Source organism: Anomaloglossus baeobatrachus, chromosome 12 (assembly GCF_048569485.1).
Source record: "Anomaloglossus baeobatrachus isolate aAnoBae1 chromosome 12, aAnoBae1.hap1, whole genome shotgun sequence".
NCBI lineage: Eukaryota > Metazoa > Chordata > Amphibia > Anura > Aromobatidae > Anomaloglossus > Anomaloglossus baeobatrachus.
The window spans coordinates 45,782,168-45,803,463 of NC_134364.1; the positions used below are offsets into that span (position 1 = coordinate 45,782,168).

The following is a 21,296-nucleotide window of genomic DNA, read 5'->3' on the forward strand; positions in this document are numbered from 1 at the left end:
AAACTTTGTAAAACACTGTCCTAGTGGCATAGTGGACCCCTTACAAAAAACCTTCACATGTTTAACAATGTAGATTACAATATTTCTGAAAAAAGCTAGTGATCATAAATTGTTCTTTAATTTCGATCTCTAGTGTATATCGTATACTTCTAAAGGGGGCTTTACATGGTAGCGATATCGGTACCGATATCGCTAGCGTGCGTACCCGCCCCCATCGTTTGTGCGACACGGGCATATCGCTGCCCGTCGCACACAAAATCGCACTCCCCCGTCACATGGCTTACCTGCCCTGTGATGTCGCTCTGGCCGGCGATCCGCCTCCTTTCTAAGGGGGCTGGTAGTTTGGCGTCACAGCGACGTCACATGGCAGCCATCCAATAGAAGCGGAGGGGCGGAGATGAGCGGGACGTAACATTCCGCCCACCTCCTTCCTTCCACATTGGCGGTGCAGGCAGGTAAGGAGATGTTCCTCGCTCCTCCGGTGTCACACATAGCGATGTGTGCTGCCGCAGGAACAAGGAACAACATTGCTAATGAGAGGTAAACTATTTTTTGTTTTAGGACGACCTCTCCGCGGCAAAACGATTTTGACCACTTTTGCGATCGTTTTAGGTCGCACATAAGTGTCACACGCTGCGATCTCGTTAATGACACCGGATGTGCATCACTAACGACGTGACCCGACGATAAAACATTAACGATATCGTAGCGTCTAAAGCCCCCTTTAGTCTACAGCGGACCCTCCTTCCCCCACCTCTTATCTAAAGCTGGTGTAGATGCCAGGTCCTCTTGCACCGGATATTCCCCTCGGTCTCGGATCTCTGCTGGAGGTTGGTACTATGACCCACATTTGGTGGTCCTGTGACCTTTTCTGGTCATTCTGGTCCTCTATCTTTGGATCGACTCCCAGGTGTCGGTCACTTGCCTGGTTCTGACCCCACAGCTTGCGATCCTTTCCCTCTTGCCTGGTAGTTTGTCAGCCATCAAGATGGATGTCCTGAGATTCTTCCTCACAGTGGCTAGAATGGTCATCCCCCGGCACTGGAGGGCCCCTGACCCGCCGTTGTCTGTGAGGGAATGGATCTCGGAACTGAATCAGCTAGAGCAAATGGAATCCCTGAATGGCGCACGACTATGACTCCTGGGACCGGTATCAAAAAATTTGGCTCCCCTGGTCATCCTTTAAGAACGACGGCCCCCAGTTTGCTGAGTGGCTTGCCTGATATTGTTGGGATATTTGCCTAGTCCCTCTCCTGACCCCCCCCACTTTTCTCCCCCCTTTTTTCACTCTCTCCCTTTCTATCTACTTTTCCTGTTATCAAACAATGGCTTATATCAGTAAATTGTGATGTGATTACTGCTTGTTACATGTGTCTTACTCATGGGACGGCTTGTACTGAGGCTGAAGAATTTGCTTCTTCTCTGCCTGAGTTTCTTTCTGGAGTTTGAAGCCATATTTATTGCCGGTATGTGTTTGTTATTTAACTTTGCTAACTAAGATGAGAAAATCCCTTAAAAAAAAAAACCGTATTTTGTTCAACTTCTAACACGTCATGAGGACACATCAGAAGTTTAGATTTGTGGGGTCCAGATGAGGAGACGGGTCACCAGAAGAAGGGAGCAGATGTTCTGAGCCCGGGGCCGCGGTGATCCTCCTCGGAGACTGGTGCAGATTCATAGAAAGTCTGGAGCCGTCTGTGACTCCTTACTGCAAAGTGTCTAAGAATCTGCTCTGCTAAATCAGCAGAAAGTGAGCGCTCGGTATCCCTATATGATCATAGTATGGCGGGTCTATATGACCCTGAACAGCAGCATTGCCAGCCCTCATACTGCACTAAATACATAAGACAATCCCGATCAGTCCCTGTAGTTTTTTATGTTGCTGTTCTCCTGCATCTGACGTGATTTTATTTTTTTTACCGCCTCTCCATTTTTTAGATAAGATCCTTTCTTCCTTTTGTGTAAATCCAATTTTGCTATTAAGCGGTGTTGTCACTAACTCTTCTGTGGGTGTCTACCTGAGGGCCACACCCTCTTGGCTAACAAGACTAGATTTATATATAGGTAAGAAGCAGCCAGATCTCAGGAACAAAGTGGCACAGAAACAAAGGAAAAATAGCGCTGGATTGAGAACAGCGGCATTTATGGTAGGTAAAAATAACATTCATTAATAACTTTCCCTGACAAAGCCGCCACACTTTGTGAAACGCGCTTCGAGGCCCCGCCCTCACCACTGACCTGACTGCTGCGATATATTTTCCATCATGTCTCAAGGTATGACTGTTTAAGTGCCTCTTACTGATGTCCATGGGAACAGTAATTTTTGATATTTAATCAGTAGTTTGTTACACCCTCTTCTTCCTTCCCTTGGCCATTTTGCTTTTCCCTATTTGGTACCTTTACTAGCAGTCGTATCAGTTGGTGTGTGTGTGCTCTTCCTGTATTTGGCAAAATTCCATCTTTTTGCCCCCATCGTCTGTCCTTGTTCACCTCTTTTATTTTATTTATTCCAATAAAAGTATTTTGTATTTCACTATTATTGTTTTGATTCCCTTTTTTCAGTGTCCCCTCAGCTTCTTTAGGCTATGTGCGCACGTTGCGCAAATACATGCAGTTACGCTGCGCTTTGTAGCGCAGCGTAACTGCATGCGTCCTGCGTCCCCTGCACAGTCTATGGAGATTGCCGAATTGCCGAAGCGCTGCGTTCTAAGAAGTGACATGTCACTTCTTCCGTGCGCTTTGCCAGCAGCCCCCGCTCTGTCTATGGCAGGAGCTGCAGGCAGAGCGCATGGAATCGGCTTCACTACGGACATTTCTGCAGCGATTTAAAGCGCACATGTGCTCTTCAGATCGCTGCAGAAATTTCTGCAGTGACTGTACGCAACGTGCGCACATAGCCTTACTCTGGGGCTTATCACTGATTTCTTTGGTTTTTGTTTAGTATGGAATCTCTCCCTTTTGTCTTATGGAATTTGTAGGTTATCATCCCTTTAAATACAGAGACTGATGTTTTGTATGCTAGTCTGGAACAAGAAATACAAAAACACAATGGTAAGTCATGGTAAATGGACATGTTCATGTGCATAATTCTCAATCTGTCATCAGGTTTTCTCTATCGTTTCATTGGGGGACACAGGACCATGGGTTATGCTGCTGTCACTAGGAGGCTGACACTAAGTAAACATAAAAAGTTAGCTCCTCCCTAGCAGTATACACCCCGAGCCGGAGGCGGGCTCAGATCAGTTTTAGCTCAGTGTCGTAGGAGGCTGATGTGGGCCGTCTCGGCCCCCCTCAGCCATGTATGTTTTTGCGCTTTTTTCTTTTATTTCGGCGCCGCTCATCACTCTCATACCTGTCGTCTTCTTTTTCTCTGCAGGTATTCGCTTCACTCATCCTCCGCAGCCCTGTGGGTACCACTCCCCAGGGTCGCAGGGGCTTGAGATTTCGGGCCCTCTCCCCCGTCCATCCCCGTGGTACCACTCCCGGGGATGCGCGTGTGGGCAGGTTGTTGTGGGCACCCCTGATTCGCCCTGCGGTATCACCCCAAAGGGCGTACAGGGGAGTACAGCAGGGATGGGACCTCCGCAGCGCGTGTGTAATCGATGGGGCCCTGTCACGCTGCCTTCACCTGCAGGGGGGCTGCTTCCCCCATCATGATGTCCACTACCCTGCCTCAGCACGCTCTCCCCCGGAGTCTTCCTGGACGAGTAGCGCTGTACACAGGCAGGGCGCCCTGCCTGCACCGCATCAGTCGCTGGGCCGGCGCCGCCGATTGCAGGTAGGACCGACCTCTCCTGCACCTTCCCCCGGCCCTCTCCATAAATTTAGCCCCCGGTCTCGGCCTAGTCGCTCCTGCGTCCTAGCCACGCCCCCGCTGCAGCGCTATTGGCCGCCGGTCGTCTGCCCCAGTCTCCTCCCACCGCTCTGCCTCCTGGCTTATGGTGGGGGCTGTGGATCCTCCGGTTTTTCGCGCCGGAATGCTGCTCCTCCCCCAGCCTCCTCCAGCGTCCCCTCGCCATTTTAGCCTGTCTCTGGTCCCCTGAGGCTGCAGCGCGCCGGCGTTCTCCAGCTCACCCCTGGACTCCCTCTTCTGGACTGGTGGGCAGCACGCAGGACCTGGGTAAGCTCTGCTCCTAAGGAGTAGCCCTCACTAGGTAGCGTTCTCTGAGTTTAGGGACGAGTTAACCCTCTCCTGTCTCCTTCCTAGCAGCCACCAGGGAGAGTACTTGTTTTCACCATGCCTAATGCTAAGTCCACCCGACCCAAGCAGGCCCCCTTTGCCTTATTTTTTGCATGCTCCTCCTGCAAGACCAAATTTTCCCAGGGCCAGGACGCCCCACTATGCTCCGTCTGTTCTACAGACGCGCAGCCTCCGCGGCCGACGCTTCTGATACCGCAGACGCCACAGCGCCAGATGCTGCAGCGCCCTGCGTCCCGCCCCCCCCGACTGGCTAGCGTCCCTGTCCCAGTCCATAGATTCCCTCTTTGAGGCTTCTAGGACCATCGCGCAAGCACTGCGCCTGCTGCCGTCGCTCGCCCAGATTCCCGCAGACCCGACGCAATCGCCTCCGGAGCAGGTGAGCCCCGTTGCAGGGACCTCCTCTGCTGCTCAGAAGCTGACCTGCCAGGTCTCGTCTTCAGCCTCTTCCCAGGTTTCACCTTCATCCCCAGGTCCAGACCATCATTCCTCCAGGGAGTCTTCTGACCGCTCCGAAGATGATTCCGATGCAGCACCCCTGCTGGACTCAGAGCAGGCGGCCGATATTCGGCGCATGGTGAATAGCCTGATAGAAGCCGTAAACCAGACCCTAAAAGGTACAGGTGGACCCAGTCTCCTCCCAGAGCACCCAGGTCTCGTTTAAGCGGATGAAGCGGGCCCAGAGCGCATTCAGCGGACATCCAGAATTCGCTGAGTTACTGCGCAGCCACAGGCAACAGCCGGACAAGGTATTTACCAGCGGTAAGTCCATTGATTTGCATTATCCCTTTCCTGAGGGTCTTTGAAAGGATTGGGCAGGCTCCCCTATGGTCGACCCCCCAGTCTCCCGCCTGTCTTCTCACACAGTCCTTCCACTCACTAACGGTACGTCTCTCAAGGACCCCACGGACCGTACTATTGACAGGTTGGCCCGTTCCGCCTTCGAGGCAGCGGGCACATCCCTCTCACCGGCCTTCGCCTCGGTTTGGGTTGCGAAGGCTCTGATGTCCTGGGCGGACACGCTACGCTGCGGTCTCCGCGCCATTCCTGCCAATCCGGACCTGGTCCTCATCGCCTCGCAGATTTCCCTCGCGGGTGAGTACCTGCTCAATGCAGCCCTGGCGTCTGCAAATTGCGCGGCCCAAGCCGCCAGCAACAATGTGGCCATCCGTCGAGCCCTCTGGCTCCGGTCTTGGAACGCGGATGCGGCCTCTAAGAAGTCACTAACTTCCCTGCCCTTCCTAGGGGAACGTCTTTTCGGAGATAAGCTGGACCAGTTGATCTCCGATGCAACGGGAGGAAAGAGTACATCTCTCCCCCAATTGCGCCCCAAGCGCTTCCAGAATTGGCGCCCCACCGCTCGTTTCCGGCCCTTTCGCAGCTTCAACTCCACTCCCCAGCCGCGAAAAAGCCGCTCTCCTCCGAGAGACAGGAGGACCCAGTCAATCAAGACCAATCCCGCCTGGCGTTCACGTCCCCGCCAGTCCACGAAATCCTCTTCCGGTTACCGCCGACGTTCCTCCAAGTGACTCGCGGTCGGCGCGCAACAGCGCCAGACTCGTGGGAGGGCGTCTGTCTCGTTTCCAGCATGTGTGGATCCCCCTGACCGCCGATGCCTGGGTCAGAGAGATCATCACATCAGGCTACAAAATAGAATTCAAGTCAAAGCCACCGAGACGTTTTTTCCCATCTCGCCCTCCCGAGGCTCGCGCGTTCTTTCACTCCATAGACTCCCTCCTCCAACCGGAGTCGTGGTACCAGTCCCTCCCGCGGAACGTTTCAAGGGGTTCTATTCCAACCTTTTCGTGGTCCCCAAGAAGGACGGCTCTGTCCGCCCCGTCCTCGACCTAAAGCTTCTAAACAGGTCGGTGAGGCCTCGGCCGTTTCGAATGGAGTCACTCCGGTCCGTGATCGCGTCCATGGAGGTCGGCGAATTCCTGGCATCGCTGGATATTCAAGACGCCTATCTTCACGTCCCGCAAGGCCGATGGACACCGCGGGAGAGTTGTCTCCCGATCAACATTCTGGAGATAAGAGCCATCCGGCTAGCCTTGCAGCAGTTTCGGCACCTAGTACAGGGTTGCCCGGTCAGGATCCAGTCGGACAATGCGACGGTGGTGGCGTACATCAACCACCAAGGCGGCACAAGAAGTGTCGGGGCGATGCGAGAAGTCAAGAAGATTTTGCACTGGGCCGAGTGTCATCACTCCCTGATCTCAGCGGTACACATCCCAGGCGTGGACAATTGGGCGGCGGACTTCCTCAGCAGGGAAGGCCTCGCCTCCGGAGAATGGTCCCTCAACCGGGAAGTCTTCAACCAGATCTGCGACAGATGGGGAGTTCCGGATGTGGACCTAATGGCCTCCCGGTTCAACTGTCAGGTTCCGCAATTTGTAGCGCGGTGCCGCGACCGCTTGGCTTTAGGAGTCGACGCCCTCACCCTGTCATGGAGCCAGTTCAGTCTCCCGTACATCTTCCCTCCGCTCCCTCTGATCCCGAGGGTCCTCAAGAAGATCAAGGCAGAAGGAATACCGATCATCCTAGTGGCTCCGGACTGGCCCAGGCGAGCATGGTTCGCGGAACTCACTCAGCTCCTTGCAGACGCTCCGTGGCGTCTTCCAGACCGTTCAGATCTCCTGCAGCAGGGACCTCTTTTCCATCAGAACTCACAGGTCCTAAATTTGACGGCCTGGCCATTGAATCCTGGGTTCTAGCTCAGGCTGGTTTTTCTTCAAGAGTGATACAGACAATGATTAGGGCCAGGAAGCAATCTTCATCAAGAATATACTACCGCACGTGGAAGGTCTTCTTCGGGTGGTGTGAAGAGCACAGTATTTCCTCTCCTCTCGCCTTCTCCCTTCCTTCCCTATTGGCATTCTTGCAGTCAGGCCTAGATGCGGGTCTCTCGCTCGCAACACTAAAGGACCAGGTATCGGCGTTGTCAATCCTGTTTCAGAAGCCACTGGCCTCTCGTCCACAGGTTAAGACCTTCATCCAGGGAGTGGCCCACCTGGCCCCGCCGTATCGTCGGCCTCTAGAACCGTGGGACCTTAATCTAGTCCTAGGGTCGCTTCAGGGTCCCCCATTCGAGCCCTTGCGGGATTCTTCCCTTTCTCACCTGTCTTGGAAGGTGGTGTTCCTCGTTGCCATCACTTCTATTCGCAGGACGTCAGAGCTGGCAGCTCTCTCTTGTTGTGCTCCCTTTTTGATTTTTCACCAGGACAAAGCGGTTCTCCGGCCAGATCCCACCTTTCTCCCAAAGGTGGTCTCCCCGTTCCATCTTAACGAAGAAATCGTTCTTCCGTCCTTCTGTCCTGGCCCCTCTCACAGCTTGGAGAGGTCCTTGCACACCCTGGACCTGGTGCGCGCCCTTAGAATTTATGTCTCCAGAACCGCGCCGTTCCGTAAGTCGGATGGTCTGTTTGTCCTTCCTTCTGGTCCCAAGAGGGGTGAATCGGCATCCAAAGCCAAAATTGCTAGATGGATCCGTTCCGCCATATCAGAGGCCTATCGGATTCAGGACAAGTCTCCGCCGCGGGGGGTAAGGGCGCACTCTACCCGTGCAGTGGGAGCCTCTTGGGCGATTAGGCATCAGGCGTCGGCCGACCAGGTCTGCAAGGCCGCCACCTGGTCCAGCCTGCATACCTTTACTAGGTTCTACCATGTTCACACCCAAGCATCGGCAGATGCTAGTTTTGGGAGAAAGGTCTTGCAGGCAGCAGTTGCACACCTGTAATAGGGTGACAGCATTCAATTATAGTACAAGCCCGCCGAGGGAGGTTGTTGTTTTCTTCCTATCTGCGGGCTTCGGTATTCCCACCCAGGGACTGCTTTTGGACGTCCCATGGTCCTGTGTCCCCCAATGAAACGATAGAGAAGAAGGGAATTTTGTTACTTACCGTAAATTCCTTTTCTTCTAGCTCCAATTGGGAGACCCAGACGATTGGGTGTATAGCTACTGCCTCCGGAGGCCACACAAAGCATTACACTAAAAAGTGTAAGGCCCCTCCCCTTCTGGCTATACACCCCCCGTGGGATCACGGCTGCTCAGTTTTAGTGCTAAAGCAAGAAGGAGGAAAGCCAATAACTGGTTTAAACAAATTCAATCCGAAGTAACATCGGAGAACTGAAACCGTTCAACATGAACAACATGTGTACCCGAAAAAAACAAAAATCCCGAAGGAAACAGGGCGGGTGCTGGGTCTCCCAATTGGAGCTAGAAGAAAAGGAATTTACGGTAAGTAACAAAATTCCCTTCTTCTTCGGCGCTCCATTGGGAGACCCAGACGATTGGGACGTCCAAAAGCAGTCCCTGGGTGGGTAAAGTAATACCTCAAGTTAGAGCTGCAAAACAGCCCTCTCCTACGAGGAGGCAACCGCCGCCTGCAGGACTCTTCTACCTAGGCTGGCGTCCGCCGAAGCGTAGGTATGCACCTGATAATGTTTGGTGAAAGTGTGCAGACTCGACCAGGTAGCTGCCTGGCACACCTGTTGAGCCGTAGCCTGGTGTCGTAGTGCCCAGGACGCACCCACGGCTCTGGTAGAATGGGCCTTCAGCCCTGATGGAACCGGAAGCCCAGCAGAACGGTAGGCTTCAAGAATTGGTTCTTTGATCCATCGAGCCAGAGTGGATTTGGAAGCCTGCGATCCTTTGCGCTTACCAGCGACAAGGACAAAGAGTGCATCCGAGCGGCGCAGGGGCGCCGTGCGGGAAATGTAGATTCTGAGTGCTCTCACGAGATCCAACAAATGCAAATCCTTTTCATACCTATGAACTGGATGAGGACAAAAGGAAGGCAAGGAGATATCCTGATTGAGATGAAAAGAGGATACCACCTTAGGGAGAAACTCCTGAATCGGGCGCAGCACTACCTTGTCCTGGTGAAAAACCAGGAAGGGAGCTTTGGATGACAGCGCTGCCAGCTCGGATACCCTCCGAAGAGACGTGACCGCTACCAGAAAGGCCACTTTCTGTGAGAGCCGGGAAAGTGAAACATCTTTCAGAGGCTCGAAGGGCGGCTTCTGGAGAGTAACTAGTACCCTGTTCAGATCCCATGGATCTAACGGCCGTTTGTACGGAGGGACGATGTGACAAACCCCCTGCAGGAACGTGCGTACCTGAGGAAGTCGTGCTAGACGCTTTTGAAAAAATACCGATAGCGCTGAGACTTGCCCTTTAAGGGAGCCGAGCGATAAGCCTTTTTCCAAACCAGATTGCAGGAAGGAAAGAAAAGTATGCAATGCAAATGGCCAGGGGTCATAGAACAAAATAGGGACGGCACCACCATTAAATATATATAGGTAATGGAAGTGTGCTTCAACCCATAAATAGAATCTGGAACACAAAACATGGGAAAGAGTGAGCACAACTACACCAAACATATACTGGAAAATCCAGGATAATGGAATCAAGCAAGAGGAGTCCCTTGTTGCATGCAAAAAGTGTGAAAAAGTTTATTAATAACACAGAGAAATATTGTTAAGACCATTTAAAAATGGGAAAGATCAAAAGAATGATCTACCCATGAGCAAATTGGCACATCACCAACCAAAACCTCATGAATTAATATAAAGCATACTAGCTCACAAAAGCAGTACCAAAGGACAGTATACAGCAGTACATAGTCACCAATTGTAGGATTCACATAAATATGGTACAGATCAAAGAGAGCTAATACAATACCAGGTAAGTAAATAGTGAGGGAGGTGGTGTGGGTGCGCCTGCCCCACGCGTTACGCCACCATATGTGGCTTCATCAGGGGTAAGTTGAGGAGTGACCAGAGCCTAAATATATATATACAAAAGGACCATTAATAATTACTAACCGGTGGGTTGAATAAACCACTCACCAAGCAGGTGAGGAGGGCAGAATCCTCTGTAATCTCCCTGTAAACAGGAACCAGGCTGTCGGCGTGCGTTCCACAGTGGAATGCAGCACCATGTGATCCGGTCATGTGACCGGAGTGACGTCAAGCCCCGCCCCTCAACTCCTATGGAGTACAGAGGCAGTTATCAGCGTCATTCAGAGTCTGGTATCACTAAGGATACCACAGATAAGACCCTGAACAGCAGATGTGCACATCTATTGGTTCCATAGTAATGTAATCCTTTTAGTGTAAAACAGGAAACTGGTCACCCCAGTGTGTGCTGAAACAAAAGAACGACTTAATATTTTCTCTGCAAGGACAATACACATTTAGATACAATATAATGCACAGGTGCAAAGCACCAGGAATAAGCAAACAAACAGGTATACAAATGGAGCAGAGAATGGGTTAATTGCAGACACAGTACAGCATCCTAGAGAAAGTTTATATGGAATTCTCATGTTTATAGTGGAACAAAGAGGAGAAGGTAAGGGGAGCCCAATCAAAATGCAGGATAAAAGTGTCTATTTTTTATAGTACCCAGTAAATAAAAGATTCTCATTAATGCCATTGGGCATAACTGTATCAAGCTGGAAAATCCACCAGGATTCAGTTCTCAGGAGTGCCGGAGTGGGATTACCACCTCGTATATTGCTCAAAACTTTATCCAAGCCAACCACGGTTGTATTTCCAATTCTGCTCCCATGGTGTCTAAGATAGTGCTGTGCCACTGTAGAGATCGTTCGTCCCTGTTTAAGATGTTTAGAAGCCAACGCAATGTCCGAGAAGTGTTTTTGAATACGATGTCGCAGCTCCTGCGAAGTCTGTCCGACGTAAATGAGTTGGCAAGGGCAGGTGAGAGCGTAAACAACGTTCTGGGACCTACAGTTCACATAATGTCGTAATAGGTACGACCTCTGGGTGCGATGGTTACTAAAATTGGATACAGGAGACATGAATTGGCAAATAGAGCACTGTCCACATGGGAAAGATCCCTTCAAAATGGTTCCTCTCCCAATACGGGTGGTAGGTCGTGTGAAGTGGCTCCTACAAAGGTGGTCCCTCAGATTTGCTGATCTCCTTGCTGTAAGGAGTGGTCTGGAAGAGATAAACTTTTTTAGGTTGGAATCAGACAACAAGATGTTCCAATTTTTATTCAGGGTCTGATATATATCTGACCACTGACAATTAAAAGTGGTTACCAACCGTGGAGAGTCATTTTTGGGCTTATGGTCCTTAGGTTTCAGCAAAGTATGGCGGTCCGTGTTGATGGCTTTCTGGTATGCTCGATGAATGATCTTCCGTGGATAACCTCTCGTTCTGAATCGTTTGGACAGATCCTGTGCCTGTACAAGAAAATCAGATTGTGCACTGCAATTTCTTCTTAAACGAAAAAATTGGCCCACCGGTATACCAACTTTAAGATGTTTAGGATGTGAGCTCTTATAATGCAAAAGACTATTAGTGGATGTGCACTTACGGTAAAGATTAGTTTCAATCTTTTTCCCTTTTATTGCCAATGTCAGGTCCAAAAAATCCATGTTGTCCGATGTAATTTTCGAAGTGAGCTTGATGTTCAGTTGATTACTATTCAAATTCGAGATGAATTCCAGGCAAAGGTCTCTAGGTCCTGTCCACAAAAACAAAATGTCATCGATATATCGAAACCACCCACAGACATAGTCACGACACCACGACGAGGGATACACGCACGTCTCCTCCCACCAACCCAAAAACAGGTTAGCGAAAGAAGGCGCACAGCGCGCCCCCATCGCGGTCCCAGACGTCTGCCTGTAGGTGGTCCGGTCGAAGACAAAGTAATTGTGTCGGAGGATAAAGGCCAGTAAATCCAAAACAAACGTACCGTGAGCTGAGATATTATCCTGGTCATCCTTGAGAAAGGTGGAAACGGCATGTAACCCTTCTTTATGTCCTATGCTCGTGTAGAGGGCCTCGACGTCTAGGGAAACAAGTAAGGTCTGTGGAGGTAATTCAAGACTATCCAAAATTTCCAGCAAGTGCATAGTATCCCGTACATAGGACTTTAAATTGGCCACAAGAGGTTGTAAGTAGAAGTCTATGTAGACACAGGCATGTTCACTTAGACCACCGATCCCTGCCACAATTGGCCTTCCGGGTGGATTTTGAATACATTTGTGCACCTTCGGAAGTAGATAAAACGTTGGCGTTACAGGATGAGTATTATATACAAAGTCTCGCTCCCTCTTACCTATAACATTCCGCGACAATGCGTCAGCAAGCAAGGCATCCAATTTCTTCTGGAACACCGAGGTGGGGTCGGAGGGTAATACCGTGTAAAGAGATGTGTTAAGAAGCTGTCTTTTGGCTTCCTCCACGTAAAGATCCGTAGGCCAAAGGACTATGTTGCCGCCTTTGTCAGCTTCTTTGATGACAAAAGCTGTGTTGTTCTTAAGTGTGACAATAGCATCTCTCTCATCCTGGGTAAGGTTATCATGGGCAGCACCCCTGATCTTAAGTGTAAGTATATCCTGTACCATGGTGTTAAAAAAGACGTTAATAGTTGGGCAAGTCCCAAAAGCCGGTGTTTTTTGAGATGGTCTGTATATGGTGAACGGCTTCCTACCTGAGGGATCCTCAATCTCCTGTAACAGATCAATCAGGTCCTCAAAAGCTCTTTGTTCCATTTCAGGTAAAGATTGTAAGGACGAAGGGTAGAGGTGGTAGTATTTGAACATGAGGCTTCTGCAGAAAAGATAAATATCCTTAATCAGGGTAAATTTGTCTAATTTCTGTATTGGTGAGAAGGACAAACCACGTTTCAGGACAGTCTCCTCTGCAGGGGATAAAACATGATCAGACAGGTTGATTATTTGGAGTGTATTCTCACCAACTATCTCCGATTCTTGTTCCTGTAGCGAGTCTGCATGTATACATTCGGTGTCCGATTCCGTGGTATTCTTTTGTTGTTGGTTCCTCTTCCGGCCACCTCTTCTCCCCCTCCTTCTGCTTCGCTTGTGTCTGTAGATAAAAAATCAGTAGACGAGCCTTCGCCCGGATTAATTGAGTGGCTCTGTTTAGACACAGCGAACCGAGATCTTCTATTTCCTTGATGGCTCCACCTATAGGCATGGTTATCCTCAAAGTCTTTCTTGTCGCGAGCAAATTTTCTCTTTTTGCCGGCAATAATGTCCTTTTCATACTTATCAATGTTTTCCTTCAATTTGACTAAAAATGGTTGTACCAATGTATTATTATCAAAGATATTAATTTTAAGCTCAGTTGCCTTAATACTTTCTTTGATCTGTACCAGCAAATTACGATCATGTCCTATCAACAGTTCAAGCAATATGCCAGAGCACTGAATGAGACCCCCTTCCCAAAGACCTCTGAAGTGTTCATCCACCTCCCAGGAGGGAAATATCTGAACCCTCAGTCCACGGGGAATAATCTTCAATTTTAGATACTGTTCCAGGCTCTTGATGTTCCACCATACACGGATATATCTTTTATGTAAATTCAAAAGTTCATCACATATAGCCTTAAAATCACCGTCTGCTGTGTCAGGAACCTGACAATCAAACACCGCTGCCACCTGATTGTTCCAAAACACCTCTCTTGCTTCCAAGTCATAAGCCATAGTAGGGCTCATGTAATCCAAATCAGACAGTTAAATCAAACTATGATAGTGTGCACAAGTCCCTGATGGTGAAAAACCATAGAACAAGGATCATAGAACAAAATAGGGACGGCACCACCATTAAATATATATAGGTAATGGAAGTGTGCTTCAACCCATAAATAGAATCTGGAACACAAAACATGGGAAAGAGTGAGCACAACTACACCAAACATATACTGGAAAATCCAGGATAATGGAATCAAGCAAGAGGAGTCCCTTGTTGCATGCAAAAAGTGTGAAAAAGTTTATTAATAACACAGAGAAATATTGTTAAGACCATTTAAAAATGGGAAAGATCAAAAGAATGATCTACCCATGAGCAAATTGGCACATCACCAACCAAAACCTCATGAATTAATATAAAGCATACTAGCTCACAAAAGCAGTACCAAAGGACAGTATACAGCAGTACATAGTCACCAATTGTAGGATTCACATAAATATGGTACAGATCAAAGAGAGCTAATACAATACCAGGTAAGTAAATAGTGAGGGAGGTGGTGTGGGTGCGCCTGCCCCACGCGTTACGCCACCATATGTGGCTTCATCAGGGGTAAGTTGAGGAGTGACCAGAGCCTAAATATATATATACAAAAGGACCATTAATAATTACTAACCGGTGGGTTGAATAAACCACTCACCAAGCAGGTGAGGAGGGCAGAATCCTCTGTAATCTCCCTGTAAACAGGAACCAGGCTGTCGGCGTGCGTTCCACAGTGGAATGCAGCACCATGTGATCCGGTCATGTGACCGGAGTGACGTCAAGCCCCGCCCCTCAACTCCTATGGAGTACAGAGGCAGTTATCAGCGTCATTCAGAGTCTGGTATCACTAAGGATACCACAGATAAGACCCTGAACAGCAGATGTGCACATCTATTGGTTCCATAGTAATGTAATCCTTTTAGTGTAAAACAGGAAACTGGTCACCCCAGTGTGTGCTGTTTTTGGGTTGGTGGGAGGAGACGTGCGTGTATCCCTCGTCGTGGTGTCGTGACTATGTCTGTGGGTGGTTTCGATATATCGATGACATTTTGTTTTTGTGGACAGGACCTAGAGACCTTTGCCTGGAATTCATCTCGAATTTGAATAGTAATCAACTGAACATCAAGCTCACTTCGAAAATTACATCGGACAACATGGATTTTTTGGACCTGACATTGGCAATAAAAGGGAAAAAGATTGAAACTAATCTTTACCGTAAGTGCACATCCACTAATAGTCTTTTGCATTATAAGAGCTCACATCCTAAACATCTTAAAGTTGGTATACCGGTGGGCCAATTTTTTCGTTTAAGAAGAAATTGCAGTGCACAATCTGATTTTCTTGTACAGGCACAGGATCTGTCCAAACGATTCAGAACGAGAGGTTATCCACGGAAGATCATTCATCGAGCATACCAGAAAGCCATCAACACGGACCGCCATACTTTGCTGAAACCTAAGGACCATAAGCCCAAAAATGACTCTCCACGGTTGGTAACCACTTTTAATTGTCAGTGGTCAGATATATATCAGACCCTGAATAAAAATTGGAACATCTTGTTGTCTGATTCCAACCTAAAAAAGTTTATCTCTTCCAGACCACTCCTTACAGCAAGGAGATCAGCAAATCTGAGGGACCACCTTTGTAGGAGCCACTTCACACGACCTACCACCCGTATTGGGAGAGGAACCATTTTGAAGGGATCTTTCCCATGTGGACAGTGCTCTATTTGCCAATTCATGTCTCCTGTATCCAATTTTAGTAACCATCGCACCCAGAGGTCGTACCTATTACGACATTATGTGAACTGTAGGTCCCAGAACGTTGTTTACGCTCTCACCTGCCCTTGCCAACTCATTTACGTCGGACAGACTTCGCAGGAGCTGCGACATCGTATTCAAAAACACTTCTCGGACATTGCGTTGGCTTCTAAACATCTTAAACAGGGACGAACGATCTCTACAGTGGCACAGCACTATCTTAGACACCATGGGAGCAGAATTGGAAATACAACCGTGGTTGGCTTGGATAAAGTTTTGAGCAATATACGAGGTGGTAATCCCACTCCGGCACTCCTGAGAACTGAATCCTGGTGGATTTTCCAGCTTGATACAGTTATGCCCAATGGCATTAATGAGAATCTTTTATTTACTGGGTACTATAAAAAATAGACACTTTTATCCTGCATTTTGATTGGGCTCCCCTTACCTTCTCCTCTTTGTTCCACTATAAACATGAGAATTCCATATAAACTTTCTCTAGGATGCTGTACTGTGTCTGCAATTAACCCATTCTCTGCTCCATTTGTATACCTGTTTGTTTGCTTATTCCTGGTGCTTTGCACCTGTGCATTATATTGTATCTAAATGTGTATTGTCCTTGCAGAGAAAATATTAAGTCGTTCTTTTGTTTCAGCACACACTGGGGTGACCAGTTTCCTGTTTTACACTAAAAGGATTACATTACTATGGAACCAATAGATGTGCACATCTGCTGTTCAGGGTCTTATCTGTGGTATCCTTAGTGATACCAGACTCTGAATGACGCTGATAACTGCCTCTGTACTCCATAGGAGTTGAGGGGCGGGGCTTGACGTCACTCCGGTCACATGACCGGATCACATGGTGCTGCATTCCACTGTGGAACGCACGCCGACAGCCTGGTTCCTGTTTACAGGGAGATTACAGAGGATTCTGCCCTCCTCACCTGCTTGGTGAGTGGTTTATTCAACCCACCGGTTAGTAATTATTAATGGTCCTTTTGTATATATATATTTAGGCTCTGGTCACTCCTCAACTTACCCCTGATGAAGCCACATATGGTGGCGTAACGCGTGGGGCAGGCGCACCCACACCACCTCCCTCACTATTTACTTACCTGGTATTGTATTAGCTCTCTTTGATCTGTACCATATTTATGTGAATCCTACAATTGGTGACTATGTACTGCTGTATACTGTCCTTTGGTACTGCTTTTGTGAGCTAGTATGCTTTATATTAATTCATGAGGTTTTGGTTGGTGATGTGCCAATTTGCTCATGGGTAGATCATTCTTTTGATCTTTCCCATTTTTAAATGGTCTTAACAATATTTCTCTGTGTTATTAATAAACTTTTTCACACTTTTTGCATGCAACAAGGGACTCCTCTTGCTTGATTCCATTATCCTGGATTTTCCAGTATATGTTTGGTGTAGTTGTGCTCACTCTTTCCCATGTTTTGTGTTCCAGATTCTATTTATGGGTTGAAGCACACTTCCATTACCTATATATATTTAATGGTGGTGCCGTCCCTATTTTGTTCTATGATCCTTGTTCTATGGTTTTTCACCATCAGGGACTTGTGCACACTATCATAGTTTGATTTAACTGTCTGATTTGGATTACATGAGCCCTACTATGGCTTATGACTTGGAAGCAAGAGAGGTGTTTTGGAACAATCAGGTGGCAGCGGTGTTTGATTGTCAGGTTCCTGACACAGCAGACGGTGATTTTAAGGCTATATGTGATGAACTTTTGAATTTACATAAAAGATATATCCGTGTATGGTGGAACATCAAGAGCCTGGAACAGTATCTAAAATTGAAGATTATTCCCCGTGGACTGAGGGTTCAGATATTTCCCTCCTGGGAGGTGGATGAACACTTCAGAGGTCTTTGGGAAGGGGGTCTCATTCAGTGCTCTGGCATATTGCTTGAACTGTTGATAGGACATGATCGTAATTTGCTGGTACAGATCAAAGAAAGTATTAAGGCAACTGAGCTTAAAATTAATATCTTTGATAATAATACATTGGTACAACCATTTTTAGTCAAATTGAAGGAAAACATTGATAAGTATGAAAAGGACATTATTGCCGGCAAAAAGAGAAAATTTGCTCGCGACAAGAAAGACTTTGAGGATAACCATGCCTATAGGTGGAGCCATCAAGGAAATAGAAGATCTCGGTTCGCTGTGTCTAAACAGAGCCACTCAATTAATCCGGGCGAAGGCTCGTCTACTGATTTTTTATCTACAGACACAAGCGAAGCAGAAGGAGGGGGAGAAGAGGTGGCCGGAAGAGGAACCAACAACAAAAGAATACCACGGAATCGGACACCGAATGTATACATGCAGACTCGCTACAGGAACAAGAATCGGAGATAGTTGGTGAGAATACACTCCAAATAATCAACCTGTCTGATCATGTTTTATCCCCTGCAGAGGAGACTGTCCTGAAACGTGGTTTGTCCTTCTCACCAATACAGAAATTAGACAAATTTACCCTGATTAAGGATATTTATCTTTTCTGCAGAAGCCTCATGTTCAAATACTACCACCTCTACCCTTCGTCCTTACAATCTTTACCTGAAATGGAACAAAGAGCTTTTGAGGACCTGATTGATCTGTTACAGGAGATTGAGGATCCCTCAGGTAGGAAGCCGTTCACCATATACAGACCATCTCAAAAAACACCGGCTTTTGGGACTTGCCCAACTATTAACGTCTTTTTTAACACCATGGTACAGGATATACTTACACTTAAGATCAGGGGTGCTGCCCATGATAACCTTACCCAGGATGAGAGAGATGCTATTGTCACACTTAAGAACAACACAGCTTTTGTCATCAAAGAAGCTGACAAAGGCGGCAACATAGTCCTTTGGCCTACGGATCTTTACGTGGAGGAAGCCAAAAGACAGCTTCTTAACACATCTCTTTACACGGTATTACCCTCCGACCCCACCTCGGTGTTCCAGAAGAAATTGGATGCCTTGCTTGCTGACGCATTGTCGCGGAATGTTATAGGTAAGAGGGAGCGAGACTTTGTATATAATACTCATCCTGTAACGCCAACGTTTTATCTACTTCCGAAGGTGCACAAATGTATTCAAAATCCACCCGGAAGGCCAATTGTGGCAGGGATCGGTGGTCTAAGTGAACATGCCTGTGTCTACATAGACTTCTACTTACAACCTCTTGTGGCCAATTTAAAGTCCTATGTACGGGATACTATGCACTTGCTGGAAATTTTGGATAGTCTTGAATTACCTCCACAGACCTTACTTGTTTCCCTAGACGTCGAGGCCCTCTACACGAGCATAGGACATAAAGAAGGGTTACATGCCGTTTCCACCTTTCTCAAGGATGACCAGGATAATATCTCAGCTCACGGTACGTTTGTTTTGGATTTACTGGCCTTTATCCTCCGACACAATTACTTTGTCTTCGACCGGACCACCTACAGGCAGACGTCTGGGACCGCGATGGGGGCGCGCTGTGCGCCTTCTTTCGCTAACCTGTTTTTGGGTTGGTGGGAGGAGACGTGCGTGTATCCCTCGTCGTGGTGTCGTGACTATGTCTGTGGGTGGTTTCGATATATCGATGACATTTTGTTTTTGTGGACAGGACCTAGAGACCTTTGCCTGGAATTCATCTCGAATTTGAATAGTAATCAACTGAACATCAAGCTCACTTCGAAAATTACATCGGACAACATGGATTTTTTGGACCTGACATTGGCAATAAAAGGGAAAAAGATTGAAACTAATCTTTACCGTAAGTGCACATCCACTAATAGTCTTTTGCATTATAAGAGCTCACATCCTAAACATCTTAAAGTTGGTATACCGGTGGGCCAATTTTTTCGTTTAAGAAGAAATTGCAGTGCACAATCTGATTTTCTTGTACAGGCACAGGATCTGTCCAAACGATTCAGAACGAGAGGTTATCCACGGAAGATCATTCATCGAGCATACCAGAAAGCCATCAACACGGACCGCCATACTTTGCTGAAACCTAAGGACCATAAGCCCAAAAATGACTCTCCACGGTTGGTAACCACTTTTAATTGTCAGTGGTCAGATATATATCAGACCCTGAATAAAAATTGGAACATCTTGTTGTCTGATTCCAACCTAAAAAAGTTTATCTCTTCCAGACCACTCCTTACAGCAAGGAGATCAGCAAATCTGAGGGACCACCTTTGTAGGAGCCACTTCACACGACCTACCACCCGTATTGGGAGAGGAACCATTTTGAAGGGATCTTTCCCATGTGGACAGTGCTCTATTTGCCAATTCATGTCTCCTGTATCCAATTTTAGTAACCATCGCACCCAGAGGTCGTACCTATTACGACATTATGTGAACTGTAGGTCCCAGAACGTTGTTTACGCTCTCACCTGCCCTTGCCAACTCATTTACGTCGGACAGACTTCGCAGGAGCTGCGACATCGTATTCAAAAACACTTCTCGGACATTGCGTTGGCTTCTAAACATCTTAAACAGGGACGAACGATCTCTACAGTGGCACAGCACTATCTTAGACACCATGGGAGCAGAATTGGAAATACAACCGTGGTTGGCTTGGATAAAGTTTTGAGCAATATACGAGGTGGTAATCCCACTCCGGCACTCCTGAGAACTGAATCCTGGTGGATTTTCCAGCTTGATACAGTTATGCCCAATGGCATTAATGAGAATCTTTTATTTACTGGGTACTATAAAAAATAGACACTTTTATCCTGCATTTTGATTGGGCTCCCCTTACCTTCTCCTCTTTGTTCCACTATAAACATGAGAATTCCATATAAACTTTCTCTAGGATGCTGTACTGTGTCTGCAATTAACCCATTCTCTGCTCCATTTGTATACCTGTTTGTTTGCTTATTCCTGGTGCTTTGCACCTGTGCATTATATTGTATCTAAATGTGTATTGTCCTTGCAGAGAAAATATTAAGTCGTTCTTTTGTTTCAGCACACACTGGGGTGACCAGTTTCCTGTTTTACACTAAAAGGATTACATTACTATGGAACCAATAGATGTGCACATCTGCTGTTCAGGGTCTTATCTGTGGTATCCTTAGTGATACCAGACTCTGAATGACGCTGATAACTGCCTCTGTACTCCATAGGAGTTGAGGGGCGGGGCTTGACGTCACTCCGGTCACATGACCGGATCACATGGTGCTGCATTCCACTGTGGAACGCACGCCGACAGCCTGGTTCCTGTTTACAGGGAGATTACAGAGGATTCTGCCCTCCTCACCTGCTTGGTGAGTGGTTTATTCAACCCACCGGTTAGTAATTATTAATGGTCCTTTTGTATATATATATTTAGGCTCTGGTCACTCCTCAACTTACCCCTGATGAAGCCACATATGGTGGCGTAACGCGTGGGGCAGGCGCACCCACACCACCTCCCTCACTATTTACTTACCTGGTATTGTATTAGCTCTCTTTGATCTGTACCATATTTATGTGAATCCTACAATTGGTGACTATGTACTGCTGTATACTGTCCTTTGGTACTGCTTTTGTGAGCTAGTATGCTTTATATTAATTCATGAGGTTTTGGTTGGTGATGTGCCAATTTGCTCATGGGTAGATCATTCTTTTGATCTTTCCCATTTTTAAATGGTCTTAACAATATTTCTCTGTGTTATTAATAAACTTTTTCACACTTTTTGCATGCAACAAGGGACTCCTCTTGCTTGATTCCATTATCCTGGATTTTCCAGTATATGTTTGGTGTAGTTGTGCTCACTCTTTCCCATGTTTTGTGTTCCAAATGGCCAGGGGGACACTCCCTGTGCCGAGCACCAGGAT

At 47.5% G+C, this 21,296-nt stretch overlaps 3 protein-coding genes across 16 annotated transcripts in view; 1 reads left to right on the top strand and 2 right to left on the bottom strand.

Annotated features, from left to right (window-relative positions):
• Positions 1–21,296, bottom strand: part of DAAM1 (dishevelled associated activator of morphogenesis 1) — a 317,520-nt gene that overhangs the window by 9,676 nt on the left and 286,548 nt on the right. The gene's annotated exons all lie outside the window — the stretch shown is intronic.
• On the bottom strand, positions 9,506–14,660 carry LOC142258526 (uncharacterized). Of its 5 annotated transcripts, none has more exons than XR_012727802.1 (8): positions 14,369–14,660; positions 12,936–13,066; positions 12,672–12,790; positions 12,297–12,576; positions 11,931–12,026; positions 11,547–11,696; positions 11,273–11,412; positions 9,506–11,164 (listed from the first exon to the last, which is right to left on the bottom strand). XR_012727802.1 is itself a non-coding variant. In XM_075331151.1 (5 exons), the coding sequence occupies exons 1-4, from the start codon at positions 12,583–12,585 to the stop codon at positions 11,303–11,305; spliced, it is 645 nt and encodes a 214-aa protein (XP_075187266.1). In that variant the 5' UTR covers positions 12,586–12,649; the 3' UTR covers positions 9,506–11,164; positions 11,273–11,302. The 5 variants fall into 5 exon arrangements, 1 of the variants encoding a protein (XP_075187266.1); XR_012727799.1 differs by having other exon boundaries at positions 14,345–14,660; XR_012727801.1 differs by having other exon boundaries at positions 12,936–13,093; positions 14,345–14,660.
• On the top strand, positions 14,716–21,219 carry LOC142258524 (uncharacterized). Of its 5 annotated transcripts, none has more exons than XR_012727796.1 (10): positions 14,716–14,925; positions 15,060–15,199; positions 15,308–16,447; positions 17,699–17,856; positions 18,002–18,120; positions 18,216–18,495; positions 18,766–18,861; positions 19,096–19,245; positions 19,380–19,519; positions 19,628–21,219. XR_012727796.1 is itself a non-coding variant. In XM_075331150.1 (5 exons), exons 1-4 carry the CDS (start codon positions 18,207–18,209, stop codon positions 19,487–19,489), a joined length of 645 nt encoding a protein of 214 aa, XP_075187265.1. In that variant the 5' UTR covers positions 18,143–18,206; the 3' UTR covers positions 19,490–19,519; positions 19,628–21,219. The 5 variants fall into 5 exon arrangements, 1 of the variants encoding a protein (XP_075187265.1); XR_012727795.1 differs by having other exon boundaries at positions 14,717–14,925; positions 17,726–17,856; XR_012727797.1 differs by having other exon boundaries at positions 14,717–14,925; positions 15,308–16,423; positions 17,726–17,856.

What these genes read in the sequence shown, in the direction of transcription:
- LOC142258526 (XM_075331151.1), bottom strand. Translation starts at nt 12,585, where the DNA reads ATGGTACAGGATATACTTACACTTAAGATCAGGGGTGCTGCCCATGAT. An exon ending in GGATAATATCTCAGCTCACG is followed by an intron (nt 11,697 to 11,930) that starts GTACGTTTGTTT and finishes TTTTGTGGACAG; the next exon opens with GACCTAGAGACCTTTGCCTG. An exon ending in GATTGAAACTAATCTTTACC is followed by an intron (nt 11,413 to 11,546) that starts GTAAGTGCACAT and finishes TTTCTTGTACAG; the next exon opens with GCACAGGATCTGTCCAAACG.
- LOC142258524 (XM_075331150.1), top strand. Translation starts at nt 18,207, where the DNA reads ATGGTACAGGATATACTTACACTTAAGATCAGGGGTGCTGCCCATGAT. An exon ending in ATTGTCGCGGAATGTTATAG is followed by an intron (nt 18,496 to 18,765) that starts GTAAGAGGGAGC and finishes TTGTTTCCCTAG; the next exon opens with ACGTCGAGGCCCTCTACACG. An exon ending in GATTGAAACTAATCTTTACC is followed by an intron (nt 19,246 to 19,379) that starts GTAAGTGCACAT and finishes TTTCTTGTACAG; the next exon opens with GCACAGGATCTGTCCAAACG.